Here is a 21,205-nt window from a genome sequence, read left to right on the forward strand (position 1 = left end):
CAGGGCTACACAGAGAAACCCTGTCTTGAAAAGCGAACCAACCAAACAAACAGAAAAGAGAAATAGTATACACTTTTCTGCAACTTATGACTCTGTTTACAAAATTAACTATTACTGTTAATTTTAATTTGGGGGTGGAATAAGGCAGAGCCCCAACTTTGTGAAATAACCTATCATTCCCCTAGTATTCTGAAACACTGTCTATAGTACAGGTAATCCCCAAATATACCTCAGCCCCTGGACTGTCCTTCACTTGTCTTTGTAGGTGATCTTGTGTCACTTGAATGGCTGTACTGGGAAGTATACAATGCTATGTGGAAGGCAGGTAGATTTCCTCCCTCAGTTTCTCAAAAATAGAACTTTTAGAATCATCTTGACTGGCGATTTAAACTGAAACTGTGTTGTGCTAAACAATACTGGGTCTCACCTTGCAGGGACATAGGATGAATTCCCATGTATCCACGTGTCTTGTTTGTAAGGAACATATTCCTAGTTGGGGATATTTCTCACTGTTTCCTGTCTGATGAACTAGATAGATGCTATTGATTTTGTTATGCTGACATACCCAGTACAGGATTTTAATCAAATGCTTTGTTCCTTGAGATTATTTCTTACCAAGTGTCTATATCTCCCAAGTAAATCCCAACAGACTCCTGTTATTCTGAGACTAGGGCTTCTTTTTTTTTCTTATTTTTTTTTTTTTTGAAAAATGTTAGCATTTAGTTAACCTCCCTGGGTAGTTCAAGCCACCAGGACCCAGGCACCTCCAACACCCTTTATTTTCTCTTCAGCTCTTCTGCTGAAAAATTTGGCTTTCACGGTGACAGGTTGCTCAGGGAGTTTTCCCTTCCCCAGAACTTTGTAGTAGCCTGATAGCACAACATCAATGATGGGGGCAGCTCCAGTCTTGTCCTTGGCAGCGTTGACCCGAGTCTGCTCACTGACCAGTGTCCACAGCTTATCCAGGTTGGCAGTTGGGCAGAAGCTCTGGTTCCTCTTTAAGTGGCAATGCCTCATACCAACTTTCCCAAAGTACCCTGGATGGTATTTGTCGAAGTTGGTCCTGTGGTGATACATACCTCCAGCATCCCTGCGCTCCTGGATGCTGGCGGTGTTTACCAATGCGACCGTGGTCATGGCTCACGTGGCCCCGGAGTTTCCGGGTCTTCCTCAGTCTGGATGGCATGGCGGCGGCAGAAAGGAAAGAGGAGACTAGGGCTTCTTAAACCTTCACAGATGTAGATTCCCCGGGAACATTGTTAAAGAACAGATTCTGTTCAGAAGTTCTGGAGTGGGGCCTCAGAGTCTATCACCCTCCCAGGTAATGGCATCTTAAGTACCTAGAGTTAGACAACACCTTCTTGTAGATTCACCAGGAGCCATGTTCCTGAAGACCCCCCAGGAGGGTTTGTGACTGGCATAGCTGGAAAGTAGTCATCCCAGCTAGCCATCTTGTCCTACAGCTGAGACAAGTAGCCACATTCTGGGTGGAGGCCGTTTACTGGGCCCTGGAGCAGAAGGCTTTTGCAAGAGCTGTCCCACAACCAGATGCCTGGCTCCTCATGCAATGCACTTTCCTTCTGTGGCATCTTTGCTGACTGTGTGCGTTTAAATTTTCTAGGACAGTGCCACCTGGAAAGTTCATCCATTTCCAAATGAAATGCACCCCAGAGAAAATTGGACCCAGGAAATTTATTGTCAAGTTTACTTCCAGACAAGTGAAGGATGTGCATTCCGAGAAGATCGTTCTCATCACTAACTAGCCCAGCTGATACCACGGAGATGAAGGCAGGAGCCCTGATTGGCTCTGAGCCTTAGCTAAGCTTGTTAGTATTTCCTAAATTGTACTTAGCTTTCAGGTCAGGGATGATTGGATTTAATTACTCATGTAAGGGCAGATTCAAGAGCCAGCCCAGCAAAAGATAGAGCTCAAAGGCCAATGTAACATCGGGCAGTAGCCCCATGGGGGCAGGGTACCTCTCTACAGCTTGAAGCATACATCACAGGCAGACATCTCAAACAAGTTTAGGAGTCATGGCCTCAGAAGACAGTGCAACTGTCATCGGGGTTCAGAACCGTATACAGAGCCCAGAGCTGCTATTCTGGGGGACTGAAAGTGCTGGAGGTGTCTTCCATCTGGACTATGGACTCTATCAAGTCCATGGGTGTCTAGAGGCTGAGTTGACAGTTCTGTAGGAAAGCATCCTGGTCCTGGGCACTACATGCTCATCTCAAGGCTCTGTCCTCTCAGAAGCAGGCCCCACGCTGGCGTGAGGCCCTCTTGTCTCTAGGCAGGCCATGGGAAGGAGACCCCTACGAGGAGTTGTCTATGGCCAATGATAATATCGGGTAAGCAACTTACCCTGCTCTGCTGACTGGAGTCTGTTTTGCTCTGCCAGCAAGGGATCTGCTCAGACGATCACTATGCTTTGAATTAAACTCTGGTGACTTTAAGACGGCTATGTGGTCCTGAGTTAAATTTTTCTTTTATACCAGCATGCTGCTTAACAAACCTGGGGAGAGGCATCACCTCTGAACTTCACGGATCCAGGAGCTCTTTCCAAGGGGGTTGGCCTCCTTGGTCTGGGCCTTCTTCAGGATGGCCAGCCTCTCTCATGGGCTATAATTTCTAAGTGGACATGTACTCCAGAGAGACTGAGTACAGATTGAACAAGGGGTATTTTCTGTATTGGACTTGAGAGGAAGTACGCTGTCCAGGGTGCTGGGTTGGGATCCCCTGCTAAAAATAAGCACCTTTACCCACAGAGGTAGATCAAAGAACTTTTATTCAAACAAGAGGCAGGCATATAACCGGCCTCCCTCCTAGAAACACCGGACCTCTTCCTATCAGTTGCCATGCTGAGCATAATCTCAGGAGTCACCGTGGAGAAAAGGCACAAGGTTCAGGGCTGGACAGACTACTACCTACATGATCCTGGCTGCCCGTCTCTCCTTGGTAGAGATGAGGCTGAGGCCCTGACATGATAATGGGTTTGTTGAAGAGGTCTAAACCTGTGAGAGCAAAATGCCTGCCCGCCTCAACTTTTCTAGGGGAAGTACTCTGGAAACAAATGGCTGTGGGGCTGGGAGGTACCTTTGCTGCTGGTCAAGATGGCTCCAAGGAGTTTAAGACCTAGTGTTCAAGGACATTCTTGAGGGCCTGAACTCAACACAGATCCTGACTCCAAAGCTCCTTCCTTTAACTGTTGTTCCTTGGGGACCAAGTCACTAGCCCTACTTTCTCCTTGGTGTGGAGTCTCTGGTATATGGTCCAGCACATAGGCCGTCCAGGTCTGTTTGGGGTTAGGGGCCCTGCAGCCAGAGGACCGCTCTCTCCAAATAGGGTCAGCAGTGGGGCCAACTTGGGCTCCTCATGTTAGTCCTAATAAACGTTAAAGCAGATCACCTGCAGTGGAGGGGGTCGGCCACATCTGTTAGTGCTGGAGCCCTACCGCCACCCTGTGTGGGGTGTACTAAGAAAATCTGACGGATCTCTACCCTCCAGGGACTGCCTAGGATGCTGCCCAAGAGTAAGACCACTACTTGGCACCCCACAGCTTTCCTTTCTCCGTGTCCTGAGACAGTACCTCAAGTAATACTGACTCATGCCACTGAGGCCACAGGTTCTCTTGGTCCAGGACTCATGTCCTTTCACCCAGAACTGGAAGAAGGGATGTAATACAGAATCTTCTGCCAGGGTCGCTGCCAGCAACACTGGGGAATGTCAAGGCCTGAGCTGGGGAACTGGTGTGCTTCTTGAGACTTATCTAACTGGAGAGACTGCAGAATCTGCTGCTTCAGCAAGTACTGCAATAGACTGGAGAGTGCAGGAGTCTGCCCAGACTGCCAGTGACAGCCAGATACACAAGCTCCCAGCAGTCTGCATGTCCTGGCCACTATGCAGTTCTTTTTTTGTTGTATTTAAAACATGGATTCACTATGCAGCATGGACCTCTGTAGACAAGGTTGTATCTGGTGGCCTGCCCCAAATGCTGGGAATGAAGGCGTGCGCCACTAGGTGCAGCCATGCAGCTTTCTGTGAGGCGCTGTCTTGGGGGCTGTTCTGAAACACAAAGGTGGCTGTTTCTGGTTGCACCTGTCCCCATGTCTTACTAAACTTTCTCCAGGAGCTCAATATATGTCCTTTCCCAGCTCTTCCGGGAATGCAATCTTGTGGCCACAGAAAAGCTGGCTCAGAGAAGAGTCTAGTATCTATAGGATGGGAACTATTTTGGGGTGATACTGTCGTAACTCAGGCTCAGGTTCTGCACACATGCATACAGATGGGTGGGGTAATCTTTCAGCCCAAGCACGGAGGGGAGGTTCAGTAGCCCCATCCTTTGTCCTGATTCCCACAGCCAGCCAGGCAAGGACTCCCTTCTCTAGGAATGGCTGGTGTCTCTAGCCTTTCAGGTTGGTAATCCCTGATGTCAGTACCCTTCCCCAAGTCCACCCTGGCCACCTTTTCCCTTGCTGAATAGTGCTTGGCAGCCTTCCCAGGCCTGGAGAATGGCTCCAGACCATCCCTTTTGGCACACCCTACTAAGACAAACTCAGGGAAAGTCCCTACTCTCCTCTGCCCACGCCCCACCCCGTGTCCTAACTGGAGAAAGGGTAGGGTGACAGAGTGGCCTGTGGGAGCCCAGGGAGCTGGGGTACCCACCAGGCCAGTGGCTACTGTTGTTGTGTTATTCCCCACAGCCTCTATTCATCCAGCACCTCCACAGAGTCCCTGTCTTTTGTCTCCAATTGGCTCTCGGTTGTTTCCATGTTGTCCATGTCTGACAGAGATGACGCTTGCCGTACCAAGCCCTTGTCAATGGGTATCTCTGGTTGGCAAGGTCTGGTGAAAGGGTTGAACCAGTTCAGGGAAAAGTCCCCACCAAAAGCCTCCTGGACCGACTTGCAGCTGCCCGTGCGCTCCCGGGGCTGTTTCTTTCGTTGGAGGCGTTCAATGCCCTGGAGGAGAATGGGGCAAAAGGTCAGTGTGGTGTGACCTATGCTACACGAACACACCTTTTGCCTTGGCAGAGCAGGGGAGAGGGAGTCCAATATGGCATAACTTGCTATCCTGGAAGCCTCACAGGGCTGCAGGGCAGAGTAGAAACTGTAACACACAATAAGCAGGCTTGGCATTGGAACTGTCTGTCACCCACTTACCACTGGGCCCCTTCCCCCAGAGGCAGAGGTCTGCTGTTGGGCAGTGACCAAGGATATCTTGGCTCTGGTAGGCATGAGCTAGGTTACCCATCTGATGAAATCACTAAGAAAGGGGCCCCTTGCCCACCGTAGGACCAGCAAGCTCGGCATTGGGAAGGCTGAGTGAGGGGAGAAGACAACACATATAGGACACAAACATGCAAGGGGAAGCAGCAGGTACCACGTGCAGCGGGCACCGGAAGAAGGTGCACAGGTCACTATGGGTTGACGTCAGGTCTGCTCATGCAGTGGACATTCCCCGTGGCTTCTCCCGAGCTGACCACTCACCTGCTGTGGGTGCTGGCTGTAACTCGGCCACCAGGCCACAGATAGAGGGTGATGGGTAGGAAAAAGCCCACAATTGTTATAGATACAGCTAGACCAAGTCTCCAGGCCCATAACATCCTTACAGAGCCTTTGCCCCCCCCCCCCCCCGTTCCCTCAGCTCTCTCCACCTCTTTTGGAAGCCAAGGAAATTTACTGAGTGATATGGATGTGCTCATTCATAGGACTCAAGACTCTCTCCCTCCAGCAGACACCTAGTTCTACATCTCCCCTCCCATGCAGGCTTCTCCCGTAACTAGCATAATGGACAACCTTTTTGTTATGCAGACATCTGACCAATCCTATACCAACAGCCAGGTGTGGTGCCACACAGCTTTAACCCTAGCACTCGGCAGGCCGAGGACAGCCAAGGATAAACAAACAAAAACAAAAAAGGGATCTGAGCGCATGTTCTCTCTTCGTATGAGACATCAATCACCAAAGGAGTTTACAGCAGTGAACGATCAAAGTCAGGACTGCCAAGACTGAGTAGATCAGTGACAAGTGTCCCCAATTATAGAGAACCACCAATGCTAACATACCAGTGCCACTCCTGCCCCAAACCATGGCCTAAAACCCTAAGACATAAAGGCTTCTACAGAGTACCAGTCCAGTCTGCACTGGGCCAAGGTCTGTGGTGGAACTATTTTGGAAACAGAAGGGATTTGTTCTGAATTTGATAAATGCCACAGAACCAGTTATACACTTAAAATGATTCATATTACATTATATGCATTTATCCTCAATTTAAAATAATGTAGATCATGACAAACTTAAGACTGAGTAACTGCCAGAAATGGGGTAAAGAGACAAACAGTAGAATGTGGAATCCCTGAAGGCAAAAGGGGCAAGGAGAGGAGCCTCAAGAAAGCCCCTGAAGTAGAGGACAGCATGTCTCCACAGTGTTGTTTTTAAAGAAAAAATGGGTTGCACTCTGCTGTATGTGTAGGCTGGTCTGAAATGCCTAGGCTCAGGTGACCTCCCCGCCTCAGCCTCCTGATTACAGTCATGTGCCACCATGCAGACTCCAAGTTTCTCTCTTCTTTTTTTAAAGTTGTTTGAGACAGGGTTCCTCTGTATAGCTCTGGCTGTCCTGGAACTCAGAGATCAGAGATGTGCCTCCCGAGTGCTGGGATTAAAAGGGGTGCGCCACTACTGCCCCAGCCCTCTTTCTTTTTAAAATTATTTTCTTAAAAGAGAAAGGAGTTTTTATTGTTGTTATGGTTGTAAGATGTTTATCTTTGGCACTGAATGTCATATAGAAGATACACCATTATGCTGTTTTTTGTAAACCTGAAATTATTTCACAATGAAAAGTTTAAACAAACATCAAAAAAATTCAAGACAGACAGTGCACTATAAACTGGAATACTGGATTATAATAAAAAGTTGCAATGTGCAGTAGTACAGACTAATTTTATAAATCGGAACAGGATGTGGCAATGAGATGGTTCACAGTGTTACATGATCCTGGGCCATCCAGCAACCTGTGTGGAATCACTGGGGAGTAGTAGTACGTACAGGATTTCCCCATGGAACTGCTATCTTTGCAAATGGTGTTTATTCCTGTGCATCTACCCACATTTCACCATGGAGCAGCATTAGTTTTACATAATCAGAACAAGAGTCAGGTAAGACCCCCTGAAAATCATGTACACAGGCATATGCTGCCCTTGGCAGCCCCTGGCCATACCTTTCTTGCTGCAGCCGTGACACCAGAGGTGATTCATTTTCAGGGCTGGGGCACTACAATGTGATGACAGGCTGGGTGTACTGACACCTGGTAAGGAAGGTGTCAGTACTGATACTCAGCAGAGGTCTGACAGGCTGAGACAGCAGCCCAAGCTTGGTTGGAAGGTTATGCAGAAAGAAATAGGGCAAACAGTTTTTCTCTCTCCATCAAGTGTTTTCCCCATTCTCTGGCAAAGCCTCACTCTGGACCTCAAAGTGAGGTTCAACTGGCATGTGTGCGGACATTCCTTAGCAGCTAAGTGGACAGACACCAGGAGGGTCAGCTTTGAGTCTAAAAGGAAATAATCCAAATAAACTGATGCGTAAAACAGGCCTGAGGGCTCCTTTTTCTAGGAGTCTTATGTAGACTTAAAAGTGTCCTGAAGGCAAAATTCTGCAGCCGGAGGTTCATGGGTGTGCATACCCTTGTCTCAGGCTCAAGAGAACAGGCACTGGGCTTCACTGGTACCTTCTGTGGAGTGTGGTCTGTGAACACTCACCAACACCCCAGCATGAATATATGAGGCCTGAGACTCCCAAGGGAGGCAGAGACCCCAAGGCTTGTGAGACTCCTGGAACAAGACCCCAGTGTCAGCAGATGAGTTGGCTAGAACCCCTACAGCAGGCTCTCTAGAGCTGGCCAGATGATACTAGCTCACACCCTTGTACTGTAGCCTCGCCCACAGTAGTAAACATCTTCCTGTTGTGACCCACAACACACACATTCACAACCAAAAGCCTTTGGAACATCATTCAGCAGGGAATGTATTAAAAGATGTTTGTTTTTGCTGGGCATGGTAGTGTATGCCACCCCTGTAGTAGTGATCATTATTCCTCTGCTTTTCGTTGTCCATGGGACCGTAAGGGACCTGGGGCCTCTGCTTCGTGTGTATTAAGAGTGAAGGACAGAGAAGGTTCTGCTGTCTCTCCTCTTTGATGAAGCCATAACTTCCTTCTGAGGAAGAAATGAGAAGGTGCAGGCCCTGGTTTTGGAAAGCTGCTCAGTGGCGTCTTTCCTTTATCTTTGAAATAAGGGTTTCCGCTGTGCAGCTGAGGCTGGTCTTGAACTGGACTCAAGCCACACTCCTGTCCTAACCTTCTGAGTGTTGGGACTACAGACACAGGGCACTGTACCTGGCTCTTTATGAATTCTTTATTTTTTGAGGTAGGGTCTCATGTACCAGATGCTAACCTTGAGCTCTGTATATGGCCACAAATGACCTGGACTTGACCCTCTTGCCTCTTCTGAACCTGCTAGGATTGCAGGTGTGCACCTCCATGCTTGGCTTCATATAGTCAACAATCAGTACTGTGAATAATGAAGTTACAGTGGAAAATGAAGACCAGGACACTATGGGCCTGGAGAATTCACTGGATGCTCCTCACAGGAAGGTTGGTTCCTTGCTGGCTCTTCAGTAAGGTGGCCTTGGACAAGACAGGCTTGAACGACATGTTGAAGGATCATCAGAAGCTGTTTTATACATCCCAGGTTCCTTGGCATTCATTTGTGGGAGAGGCCACACGCAGAGTGGAAGTAGTTGATCAGTGGGAGCACCTGCTGGCCTCGGGTACCACATCCCACGAACCAGGCAGCAGCAGCATCCATCACCACCGCCAGCAGAGTTAACCTGAAGGCCCGTCCCCACAATTCTCAACCACTTGTGTCCCTTGGCTAGGTCAACCTTTGGAACAGGTGCACTTTGTTTTGAGAGAGGAGGAATGGAAAACTTATTACTCTGCTTTGAAGAGTCCAAGCCCATCCTCCTGGAGTGGGGTTGTCTAGCATGGGTATTCCTTAGTAAGCACTTGGTAGTTTGGCTCATTTGAGAGGTTTCTCATCAGGATATGATGTGCTGAGTCAGAATGAGCAAAAGCTGGCCACCCTTTAACTCTTGGAAGGTCCAAGTGTTACAAAGATGAAATGGCATCAAGGAGAAGCCTGGCACATATTTCTAATTTGGTATGTATCCTATATATGTCACCAAGCCCATGTAAATATGCAGATATGACATTAGAGATGGACAAGAACATGGGATCACCCAGCCCAACTGACCATGTCTTCTTCACTCCTTTTCTCCAGAGTTCCCATTCTGAGAGATGGGATCCAAAGGCTTCCTTACCAGTGGGGACCACTGAGAAAGATTTTTTACTATATCTGAAGAAACCAGAAGAGCTCAGAGGCAGAATCATTTGTTGACACACATGCCTTGGTCATTGCGCTCTCAGAAAAGTGCTCCTTGTCTCAGAGAAAATGAAATAGGATACACACATACAGGCCACCCTGGGTGGTACTGTCTTGATTCCCTTTTGCTTTGAGTACTGGGACTTGTAATAATGCAGAGGCAAACTCAAATGAAAGCTGGGACATAAGCTAGGAGCAAGCCTGTTTAGAGGGTTAGCTTTCATTTCAGGATTCCAACTCCTGTAGTGTCTTAGAAACTCCATGGGGAAAGCAACTCCACGAGCAGCTTACAAATGCCCTTGAAGGCTATTTCCTGAGTTCCAGTCTTGAGAAGCAAAGTGGGGGGGTAGGGGGAGAGAAAGAGACAGACAGGCAGACAGACAATGGCAGCAACAGAAACCATAGCTGTAGTGTTGCTGTCTGCTGCCCAGTGGTCCATCCTGAGTATCTGAGCAAGGCTACACCCTTCTAACCAACTGAACCTGGAATAGGCCACACCTCTTTCATATATACCTAGAGAATTATAAATAAAATTTAAAAAGTATCTGGAGAACAAATGCTATGAACTCGATCTAAACAAGCCTATATGTAAATAGATAAAATTATGTGAACACACACACACACACACACACACACACACACACACACACACACACACACACACACACCATCCACCAGGACCTCCGCCTAGCACAGCACCGGCAAGTCAAAGCCAACTGAGGTAGGGAAGGCGGGCAAGTCCTCAGTTAAATACCCCAGGGTTGTCTCATCTGTCATCACTTGATACCATCAGTTAGACCCCCCCCCCCAGTAGCACTCTAGAACTGTGGGTAAGGACTCTAGGCACTTTCTGTTGGCTCAGTTTTACTGTGCTGAGCAGCTCTGGCCTATACTCCAGAGTGCTGGACCAACACAGACAGACACAGACACACAGCATTCTGCCTGCAGAAAGGCCATCAATACCCTTTAGGAACAAAAGGAAACTCCTTTACCCTGCAGCCTGATGCCACCTACCCTTGTGCGCAGGCCCTGGGGAGAGAGTGGAGCAGAAACAGAGGTTTGGAAAAGGTTTATTGCATTGTTTCCGTGTGGAAGCACTGACAGAGTTGGGAAGAGGCAGCATGTCCCACTGACTTCTGAAAAATCACAGGGCTACATTAACTTTCTTCCCACCCAGGACTAGAGTGAAAAACCCTATCCCTACCCCCACCCCAAGGCAAAAGCTAAAAAGGGAGTTTTGTGGCGACTGCTTTAAAACCCACTGGTGTGGAGGACTTCACGGTGCGCAGGGTCTAAATGGGAGGAGTGTTCAAGAATGGTCTTCTCTCAGCACCTCCTACAGCCCTGGTCCTTCCCTAGCTCAGGACCAGCCCTTTCCTGTGACTCTGCACAGACAGTGCCTCCTGATGGGAGAGCTAGTCTGTGTGGCGGGCTGAGGCTACCTGGCAACTCTAAGAATGTTGCCTAACATCTACAAACCACCTCCCAGGCTAAACATAAGATATAGGTCTGTGCACATTTGGAGGGCTTTAAACTCCAGAAAAATATATGCTCATGACAGCCTTAAAAATGAGATGATTCTGATAGCTGGCCTGTCTGTTTCCCGCAGAATGAACACAGCTTGATTGACACCTTTGCTGGGAAAGGGTGGGAACTGGGGCAGGAAGCAGCTGTAAAACACAGGGGAATGTAGCTTGCCTGAAATTGTGTTCTTCCTCTCGTGATTGTATAAGGCATTTTTGACCTGGAAAACACATCTCCTTCATAGTCTTCCAAAAAACCAGAGGGACATAATTGCTGATTCAGGATTCAAAGACCACCCCTCCCCCCCACCTCTCCCACCTCACACAAATCATTTTGTACATCCATGACCATGAAGTACAAGGCTGGCAATTAATTTTGAGAATGAGACAACCTGTGTTCACTTGGGCAGGAAGCCACTGAACCAAGGGCCCTTCTAAAGGCTCCAGCCCCAATCTTGCCATTCTTAGGCCTCATCTTCAATGAGGTTCTGAGTCCTGTGGCTGCCAGTGCTGCCTTGTGGGCAGGAGGAGGTCAGGGCCCTCGTGGCTTCCCTACCGGGCCAGTTCATCCACGAACAGCATCAGGGGGTATTCAATTAGTAGAAGGGGCAGGGCCTGGGCAGCACCCTCCACGTTAGTCATGCTGACAGACAGCAGAGAGGAAACAGAGGCCAGAGAAGTGATTTTAAAAGGAAAAAGAGCAGCTTCACTCATCAAAAAATTGGAAAGATGATTTTTAAAAAAAAATAAAATAGAAGTTGGGAACTTTTTTTTTCTCTGCAATGCTCAGCCATTTTTCTGGAGACATAAAAAAGTTTTAAGAGTAGTCACTTTGCTTTGCGTTTGGCCTAAACATTCACGAGAGCTGATGGGACGGTGCCATGATGTGGTCTGTGTGTCAATGCTGGTCAGGGGTCCTTCAGACCACATACTGGTACGGGTCTGCCTTCCCTTGGTCTGGTGTGGCAAAGGGGCTGGCCCACCCTAGAGAGAAAGGGTGGCCAAAAACAGCTTTCATGTTCATCCACTTTGTTTTTTTAGCCCATCTTCTCTCTTCCTTTTTCAATTGTTCTATTCCCTGAAAACAAGAACAATCATACTTTCAGTCAAGCACTCCACGGCTGTAGTTTTGGGAGGGATGTCCACATGCCTCCGATGACCAGAGCGAACACTTCTTTCTCAGGGCGTAAAGCTACCTACACGATGCAGCTTTCTTCTGTCTCATAAGAAGCCTCACACACTTACAAGCCCCCAAGGAGGAAGAGGCAATGAGCTCTCAGCAGGCACCTGGGCCTCCGCCGCCAACAAGACCGACACTGTCTAGTCAAAGGGTCTGTGTGTCAGACCTGAGTCCTGGCTGGGTCAGGGATCTCTCCAAGGCACCTATGCACGAAATGGCTTTGGTGCAGGAGCTCAAAATTCTGACAGCCAATGGTGGGTGTTGGTATGGGAAAGACGTATAGGAGAGTTGGAGCTACAATGACCACTTTGCAGAAGAAAAAAAAAATAGAGAGAGCAGCAGATAAAGGGTCTGCCCTGGTGCTGTCTCACCAGCCCAGAGGGTCAAGAAGCAGCCCGTGGGCCGGCTGGAGAGACACAAAGAGAGGGTGAGACAGCAGGAGGCAGTTGGTGAGGGGAGTAACCACAAGAGGAACAAGAAATTAGTGCAGGTTAGAGGGAAAGCAGCTTGTAGCATCAGTCACAGTGAGGAGGTGGGGAGTGAGGGTCTTCCCAGAGCTCCCTCAGGGAGGAGCCTGAAGGCCAAGGCAGTTCTCACAGCTTGTGCCACTTCCCCTGCCAAGTCTCAGGGGGGAAAAAAAGTTAAACAAAACAAAACAAATCAGGTAGTGGGAAGAGAGTTTCCTTTCCCTCCTTCAAATAGAGCTGCTGAGATGCCAGAGCAGCAGAGAGCAGGGGCTGTCTGGCTGCTACAGGTCTCTGCCAAGAAGGGATGGGGTAGCCCATGTTTTCACAGCCTAGGGACCAGGGAGGAATCAATTTAAGGAGGATGCTCTCACCGTGAGCCACAGGCCTTTTGTTTCTTTCCAACACGATTCTCTTTAGAACTAGACTGTCACTTTACTTCTAAACCTGGAACATGCTCTAGGGGACCTGGAAGGGCTCCCCACATGGGCAGAACCTGACAGTCACATTTGGTTCCTTATAGGTCTTCTGTGGAGCAGCTGGCTCCATTTAACAGTTGGATATATGGTTGAATATACACCAAGGTTACTATGTTAACAAACCTTTTGCAACGACATGAATTTTTATAAATGACACAGTGGTTGAAAGCATCAGGAACCACCTAGAAATACAATGGCATCCTGGCAGTGGACAGCACTGTCCCCTCTGTGCTAGGCCCACAGAGCAGGAGCACCTGAAGCCATCCTCCGTCTAATACTGGTTATGGAAGAACATGGCCCCCCCAGACCACAGCTGAAAGTGTCTCTCTGGGGAGGTAGGTGGGCAGCACTCATACAGCCAAGCAAGCAAGAGGGTGAACCCAGGGCCCCATGAATCCTCTGCACATTCATGCCAAGGCGCTACCCACCCCATCTTCTATAACCCAAAGCACAAAAGTCAAGAAGTGTTACATCATGGAAGGCCAGGAGTTGGCTGTAGGACATGAACTGAGTGTGGGAGAGGACAAGAAGATGAAATGAGCAAGGACCAGAATGTGCTGCCCTGGGAGGCTCAAGGCAGATCGATCTCCTGGATCCAGCCATCAGATCAGCTCTAGAAGCTAATGTCTAGAGCCTTGCTGGAGAGGGCAAGACCCTGGCAGAATGCCCAGTAGGGCACAATGTGTAATAAAGAAGGAACTGTGTTGAAGGCAACCTTCTGGCTAAGGCTGCAGACAGGGCCATTTCCATGTGACCCTGCACCCTGAGCCCTCAGGTCTGACACCTGGCCTGGGTCCCCAAAGCCTAGTTTGGAGGAGGCAGGTACCCTGCTTACCGTCTCATCTGTGCAGATGGAGTGCACTTGGGTCCCAAACATCACGGATGTGAAAATGAGGAAGAGCAGTGCCTCAAAGCACAGCAGGATGAGCAGGATGACTGTGGTGGGAGGCGAGAAAGAGCTGCACTCTGCAAGGAAAGGGGCACGGCACGGGGATTGCAATGGCCATATGCCTCCCTGCCACTCCCACCCTGCCTCCAGGTCCTATTCTTTTTACCTCTAACTTTCTCAACAAGTTCCCAAGAGACTGGGCCCAGCGGGGATTCCTCTTCCCTAACTAGCCTGCCTCAGCTCATGCCCTCAGGTCCCAGAGTGGCCTCCTTAGAAGAAGACTATTAGGCCTCTCCCCAGAGAGCACAGAGAAGGAATGTGTGCTCAGAAGCCCCCAGTGCTGCCTGGCCTGGCCTTTCCTGGACAGGTACCCCTACTCCTAGCTGCCACCCCATGCTTCCTTTGGGTCCCAGGTAAGAGACTTGGGTAGGTTCAGGAGTACCTGGTAGTTTGGGGGCTTGAAGCAGACAACTTGCCAAGGAGGGGCGCCTAACCAGTGTATGGAAATGCCCGTTCCTGTCAGGGACATCTGTGTACCTGAGATGGTCAGTCTCTTGCTGGAGCTTTTACTATTTTGCTCCTGGGTGGGGGTGGGGGAAGAGAGGCAGGCACTCATTCACCTTTGCACTGTAAAGCAGTGATGTGTGGCTGCTGTGTGGCTTCTGAGCAGTGGACTCCTCTGTCTGAACAAAGCCTAACTCAAACATCAGTGCTCTAAGGTGGTATGGGAGATAGTGTTTGAACAGAGAAGGGAAATGCAGCACACATGTGGTATGTTCTACCCGGCAACGGCAGCAGGATGTGGTGCAGCATCTTGGTTTGGCTCGTGTGGGTTAGGCCTGCTTCCTCTGACAGAGGCTACATGGACCTTGACTATGTAGGGAGGTGGGGTTGGGAATGAACAGGGACCAACACCTTGTATGTGCCGGGGAGGGTGGTATGGAGTGCCTCGGATGGAATGCCTTCCTTTTCTCTGGCTTCCCTGGAGCTTACACCTTCACATGAATCCTCTTCTTTTTAATTTGATTTGTATGTATGCGGAATTCTGCCTGAATGTGTATCTATTACTTGTGTGCCTGATACCTGTGTCATATCCACTGAAACTGGTAAACTGTCTTCTTTATGCCTGGATGGGCAGAACCTGGTCTTGGCAGCCTACTAGACAAGGAGATGGCTGTGATAACCACAAGCAAGGGGACTACCTGCCTAGCTCTGAGTGGTGAAGGGTTCTGGGAAGAAGTAAGGCTCTCAAGTCTGACAGTCATGGGTAAGAGACAAGAGCCTCACCATGATCTCTGACTATGACGGCCCTGCCATTCAACACTAGCCCGCTTTCCCACCCCTTCCATGTGAAATTGGAATTGCCCCCCTTTTTCCATACAATCAATTTTGGAATGGTGCCCAACCATAGGTCTCTGGACATGAAGTTTGGGCATCCTGAGATTTAATTTCCCTGCAGTACAGGTGAATGGATAAGAACATCTATATAGCTCACTCCAGCTGTGGGGTGTGGTATATGGTGTGTGTACGTGCGCACGCACAACTCATACAAGATGGACACCACACCCTTCTCAGCTGCACTGTTAATAGGGGTGGAGCCAGGGAGGCTCACCACTCCCTTTCCTTCTTGTCCCAGGCTCTGAGAATTCCAAATAGGATTTGAAATGACAGGATCCAGGCCCAAGGAATATAGAATATTCAAACACTCTTCTTTGAATGTTAACTCAGAGCACCCATCCTAGGGCACAGTTCCTTGAGCTTCTTATACAAAATCTATTATGGGCTCAACAGCTTAGCCAGAGCCAAGCAAGGACGACATTAACTATCATCCATGGGCAATTTTCAGGTTTCTACTTTGGGGACTGCTTTCCCAGCCTTGCTGCCCTAGAAATGGATGTCTGGAGTCCACTCTGTTAGGAATCTGGCTGGGTGGACCCTGTGCATTGGAGGCATCAGACAAGGTTTGACAGCAAGGCTTGAACTGCGGGCCTATTCAGGCCAGAGGTCTTGGTACTATGCTCACACTCTGACCCCAGCTTTTGTCATATATAAATTAGGTGCATTCTCCTATCCTGGAGCTTATGGGGTCTAAACAAAGCAATAATCAAAATAGCCCCCGCACGTTGCCTGCTTCTAGTGGGCTCTAACTGTCCTGTCAGCACCACTACATAGCCAGTCAATCACCTCTGAGATAGTCTGGGTTATGCAATCAATGGCCACAGGTAACCTGACACAGGAAGGAGGTTTGTGATGATAAAATGACCTCGTTGGACACTTTATATCAAGTTGCCAAGGCCACATCAGAATTGACCTGGATTGCCAGGGTTAGCAGAATACATGCGCTTTCAGAATACTCACTAAGTGAGCAGGGACTGGTTGGACTCACTCAGTTCTGCAGATGGCATCCTGCTTGCCCCGTCCCCCTCTTAGAAGTGTGGTGGGCACACAGTGAAGATGTGGAAGGAAGAGGGCACTGGCCAATGGCAGGGCTGGAGAACAGTGCTCTGCTTGGGCATCTGCCTTGCAGATTCTGAGAGTGAAAGGTCTGGGCCAGCATGTGGCTGTTTGTTATTTTGTGCCCCCCCCCCTTCTCCCTCAGTATTACGGCAGTCTTCTGGCTAAATGCTATTCCTCAGCATGTGCACACTTAAACGGAACACTTGTGAAACAGGGAGACATTGTCTGAGATCTCTAAGTATCATCAAGACAAGCAATGACTACTACTACTACATACCCAAAGAAAAACACAATGACCTTGATTACAGTATCCTGTTTAGGGTGCTGCTTAGGAGGGGGAGCTTGCCTGGTGTAGCGTTGGGCTCCACCCCCATCAGTGGCAAGAGTAAAACAAGTGTCTTGAAGCCCCAGACTTGAAGCTCTCACACCTCTGCCCTTCTTAGGAGCCTGTAGTCTCTTGGGACATTGCCAGCCTGGTGCCTGTCCAACTTACTCCATTGTCTGTCTAACCTGAAGGGCCTGCTTTTTGTCGCTTTCAACCTCATCAATCTGTAGGCTTTCAGAAGATCTAATAAATAAGTCTGGGCCTGGTACTGAAAAGGGGATAGAGGCCCCTAACCCCCCCACCCCACTCAGGTCCTATAGCCTTTGCTCTTTACAGCAGGGAGAGAAACCCTGGCAATACTTACTTGTCCAGTCTTCTTCAAAGCAATGCAGGAAGTGGAATCCCACCATGATGAGGGCGTGCAAGGAAATGAGAGCTATGTACATCTGAAACAGGAAAGCAGGGCTGAGCCATTATGGGGAGAGTGTCCTAACTATGCAGTCTCCTTGAGCAGCTACTCAGAACATGTGCTATAGGAACACTTTGCTAGGCTGAGGCCAGAAACGTATCTGTGACTCTTCCAGCCCACAGACCCCCTACTTCCTGTTTTGAGTGGGACACTATCAGCCACTCTCTAGGAATATGTGGGCCCAGAAGAGACACACAGCCTAAACACAGTTGTGACTCAGGCTACATGGAGCACATAAGACCTGCTGCTGCTTCTAATTTAAAAGGTCAGAGTGCCAACTATTCTCCACCTTAGCTGCAGCTCAGAGCTTGAGGTCACCAGCAACACTGCCTTCTTGAGCTATGTGGGACTAATGCTTGAGTGATACCCAGAACACAGCACTTGCCCCAGCTACTCAAATCAGCTTCACAAGAACAAGCAAAGGACAGTTGTTGAGCCAGAGAGATCCAAAGTGAGAAGGCAGTGTTCTCAACAGCAGCAAAAACTGCTAACAGTGCTGAGATTTTCCAAAGAGCAAGAGTTCCACTGCCTTGTGGAGGCGGTGTGGAATTCAGACGCTGACTTACTGTAAACAGGACGAAGTACTTCTGGTTGTTCTCGCCCACACAGTTGTTGACCCAGGGACAGTGGTGGTCCATCTTGCGAATGCACCGTTTACAAACACTGAAATGACCACAATTCAGACTTTCAGCAGGAATTATCAGCACGCACAGTTTGAAAACCACTACACAAGTAATGAGCGTCTTCCACCCTACTTTCTAGTGCATGCTTGCATCAGCAAGGGCTCTGGGATAACCCAGAAGAGCTGTGTGTGCCTCCAGCTCCACACCTCTGGATACCAGCAGTAGTGGCACTGGGTTTGTGCTCGAAGTCTGGAAGGCAGAGCCAGGACCTCCAGGGTCAATCATTCCCCACAAGGGGTCAGAAGCTTTCTGAGGCATCTGCACACAATAATAGGCCGGAGCTGGCTGGCCCAGGTAAGAGTAAGATGAGTTTGGGAAATGTTACTATAAGACAGGACATGGGGGGTGGGGGGGTGGCAGAAGTTCTAGAAGCTCTGACAAGCACTAGCAGAGATACAGTATACTTTTTCAAGCTATAGGAACTATAGTAGCTTGGCAGCCTTGGGTCTGCTGGGCTCCCTCAGTCACGCAGGTGTGGGTTCCTATCAGTTTGTCTCAGGTGATCAGAGGTTTCATATTCCTCTTGCTCTTTCCCATCATTGCAAGGGCCTCTCATGATGCAGGCATGCTGCCAACAGGCAATGCGCAGAAATGCTAGCCTGCTTCCATGATCTCCAGGAGCAAGAAGGCAAAGCAAGAAAAGGAGGTCCTACATGGACGCAGAAGAAAACAGTCAGGACCAGCAACTACACCACTGGTCTGTCTTTTCTGCCTTTTTTTCTGTTACCAGTTCTAAAACACACACAAAACACATGTGAAATTATGTACATGATACATTAACACCCCCCCCCCAAAAAAAACAAGGTTTGTTTGTATAGTCTTGGAACTTGCTCATAGACCAGGCTGGCCTCAAACTCAGAGATCCACCTGCCTTTGCCTCTCGAGTGCTGGGATTAAAATTGTATGGTACCAGGCCTGGCCTTCCCATACATCATTTTAAAGCAGACAAGTAGTGTAGAGCAGTCTGTTTGCTGTGTCATAGGCCTCTGCTTCCCAGGGATGGAGTGACTCACCACAAGCTACTTCTTATCTTATGAGCATGTCTTCCCATACAATGAGCTCTAGGGTCCTTAATACTCTTCATCTGCGGAACAAACGCAAGAGTATCCGCTCCTTGTCTAGGCTCCTGAGCAGGTCCTCTTCCACCCTTCCTATTTCTAGGGAGGCTCTCAAGTGCATGCTCCAGTCAGTGAGGGCTCCACTGTAGAGATACCAAGTGGCCTCTGGCTCTGTAGGCTACAGAGATTTTAAACAAGTTCTCACAGCAAACCGTTCTTCACACTATGAAGACACCAGGTAGCTGGGTTTCACAAGGGGCTAAGGTGCACTGGGCAACCAGGTTAGATAAACACATGCTTGAGGAACAGGGAAAGTGACTACAGTCCTTCAGGGTTGCGTAAGTGGGTGGGTCCAAACTGTTTCCTGTTTTCAAGGATATCAAGTGCCAAAACAGCACTTCTCTTCTCCTTGGGCCAGAATGCTTCATACAAGGCAGGGCTCGAGGGCCCAAGGCTATGGAGGCTGAGGGTGAAACAACAGTCACTGAACATACCAAATGCTCTATCTGGAGGAATTTTCCGGTGCTGTGCTTTCTAGATTCCCCTCACTCTTACCTTTTATACCACTGCCTGTTTTCAGCACCCAAATCCTAGGAGACCTTCACAAGCTCTTTGGTTTATATGCATTTACACCTCTTCTCTTGGGTTAGGTTCCATCTCCAGGAGGCATAAGCACCCATCATAGCCATTAAGCAGCTAGCCTAAGTTCTCTCACCTATCCTGGGTGCTGGGCCAACATTAGAGACACAACCATGATTCACAGGAACTCTCCCTCTCTCCTTGCAGCACCACTTACTACACTGCATAAGTATGCCTGCCCTGCCTGGACTATTTCTAGCCCACCACTCTAAGCTAGAGTTGAGGCCACAGCTTAGCCTGGCTGGGTCTGAGCATGAAGGCTAGAGCTCAGACAAGATAAGCAGACCTAGAAAATGGGCGGAACCACACGGACTAGGGTGAGACCTAAGGGGCCATGGTTTCATAGACAGGTTTTCATTACACATCTCACTGATTGACAGAATTGTAAGCAAACTAACAGGATCCTACACTCTAGCCTAAAACAGTTCTGAGGAGGAGACAGTGCAGCCAAGGGAAGAACAGAACAGGGATCTGAGGCTCCCCATAGGTCACATGAAGATATGTTTGGTGACTGTGAGGACTGGGAGACTAAGCAACAGGAGTCTGTCAGGCTTCTAAGAAGCTGATGAGGGCTCAGCCTCCCCCCCCCCCCCCCGTGTGTGTGTGTGTGTGTGTGTATGTGTGTGTGTGTGTGTGTGGTATAGGGCGCATGGGGTGTTAGAGGCCCAACCAAGACTCTACCTTCCCTGGGAACCTATCACATTGCCCAAGGCCTTGGCTCTACATTAACATACACCCCTACAGGGTTTCCACATGCTTCCCTGGCCCTTACAAATGGGAGGACTCTAACAGAATGAAAGTAGCCTGGGGTTATGGGGCTTCTCCTGGAGGGAAAGGCCCACCTACAGATGCAGGGCTAGAAGACATACTCTATCTAGATCAGTGGTTCTCAACCTGTGGGTCACTATGTGTGATATGTTGTTTATGATCTAACAAATAAAGCTGGCCTGAAGATCAGAGTGCAAAGCCAGTAACACTAGTTAGCCATAGAGGCCAGGCAGTGGTGGCACACACCTTTAATCCCAGGACTCAGGAAACATAGGCAGATGGATCTCTGTTAGTTCGAGGCCACCCTGAGCTACATGAAATTGATCCAGTCTATAAGAGAAACATAGCTCACACAAAGGTGATCTCAGTACTAGGAATCCCACGCCTTTAATGCCAGCACTAGAGAGGAACATAAGGCAGGAAGAGACAGGAGCTCAGTACAGTCTAAGGTTTGATGGAGGGCAGTTCAATCTGAAGATCAATGCAGTCTGAAGATGCAATCCGAGGACAGGATCGCCTTTTCCATCTGAGGTGGAGGTAAGGCTAGTGGCTGGCTGATTTGCTTCTCTGATCTTCAGCTTTAACCCCAGTATCTATCTCTGGGTTTTTATCATTAAGACCAACTAGAATTCATGCTACATCTGGAGCCCAACTTTTGGGGTACAAATTCACGAAAAAGCCGTTTGCTGGTGGCTCCGAAGCACATGTGGCTGGAGTCACTGCCCAGCCTGCTAGGCTTTCATTTCTTCTCTCCTGGTGGCATTCCCTAAACCCCCTTCTCAGGCTGCTGCAAACCAGGCAGCTGCCTTGAAATCCAGTCAGGCTTTTACTGTTC

General features: G+C 49.0%; 2 protein-coding genes and 1 pseudogene across 6 annotated transcripts in view; 1 reads left to right on the forward strand and 2 right to left on the reverse strand.

The window, feature by feature from the left end:
- The window catches only part of Tgm4 (transglutaminase 4), a 32,952-nt gene extending 30,439 nt beyond the window's left edge, over nt 1-2,513 (forward strand). Inside the window, exon 14 of the mRNA XM_027415504.2 lies at nt 1,622-2,513. Within this exon, the coding sequence (XP_027271305.1) occupies nt 1,622-1,763 (142 nt within the window). The 3' untranslated portion in view covers nt 1,764-2,513. The remainder of the gene's footprint in view (nt 1-1,621) is intronic.
- Nucleotides 159-1,642, reverse strand: LOC100760012 (annotated as a pseudogene).
- Nucleotides 2,514-2,769: 256 nt separating the features above from the next.
- Nucleotides 2,770-21,205, reverse strand: part of Zdhhc3 (zinc finger DHHC-type palmitoyltransferase 3) — a 46,318-nt gene continuing 27,882 nt past the window's right edge. For 4 of the 5 annotated variants that reach the window (XM_027415505.2, XM_035444087.1, XM_035444085.1 and 1 more), the window contains 4 exons: nt 17,789-17,885; nt 17,118-17,199; nt 13,918-14,048; nt 2,770-4,959 (listed from right to left, as the gene is read on the reverse strand). In XM_027415505.2, the coding sequence (XP_027271306.1) occupies nt 4,705-4,959; nt 13,918-14,048; nt 17,118-17,199; nt 17,789-17,885 (565 nt within the window). In that variant the 3' untranslated portion in view covers nt 2,770-4,704. Of the gene's footprint in view, nt 4,960-10,490; nt 12,038-13,917; nt 14,049-17,117; nt 17,200-17,788; nt 17,886-21,205 lie in introns of those variants that run through there. The other variant, XM_027415506.2, reaches the window with a different exon arrangement.

The sequence above is a fragment of the Cricetulus griseus genome, chromosome 4, assembly GCF_003668045.3.
Source record: "Cricetulus griseus strain 17A/GY chromosome 4, alternate assembly CriGri-PICRH-1.0, whole genome shotgun sequence".
In the NCBI taxonomy this organism is placed as follows: domain Eukaryota; kingdom Metazoa; phylum Chordata; class Mammalia; order Rodentia; family Cricetidae; genus Cricetulus; species Cricetulus griseus.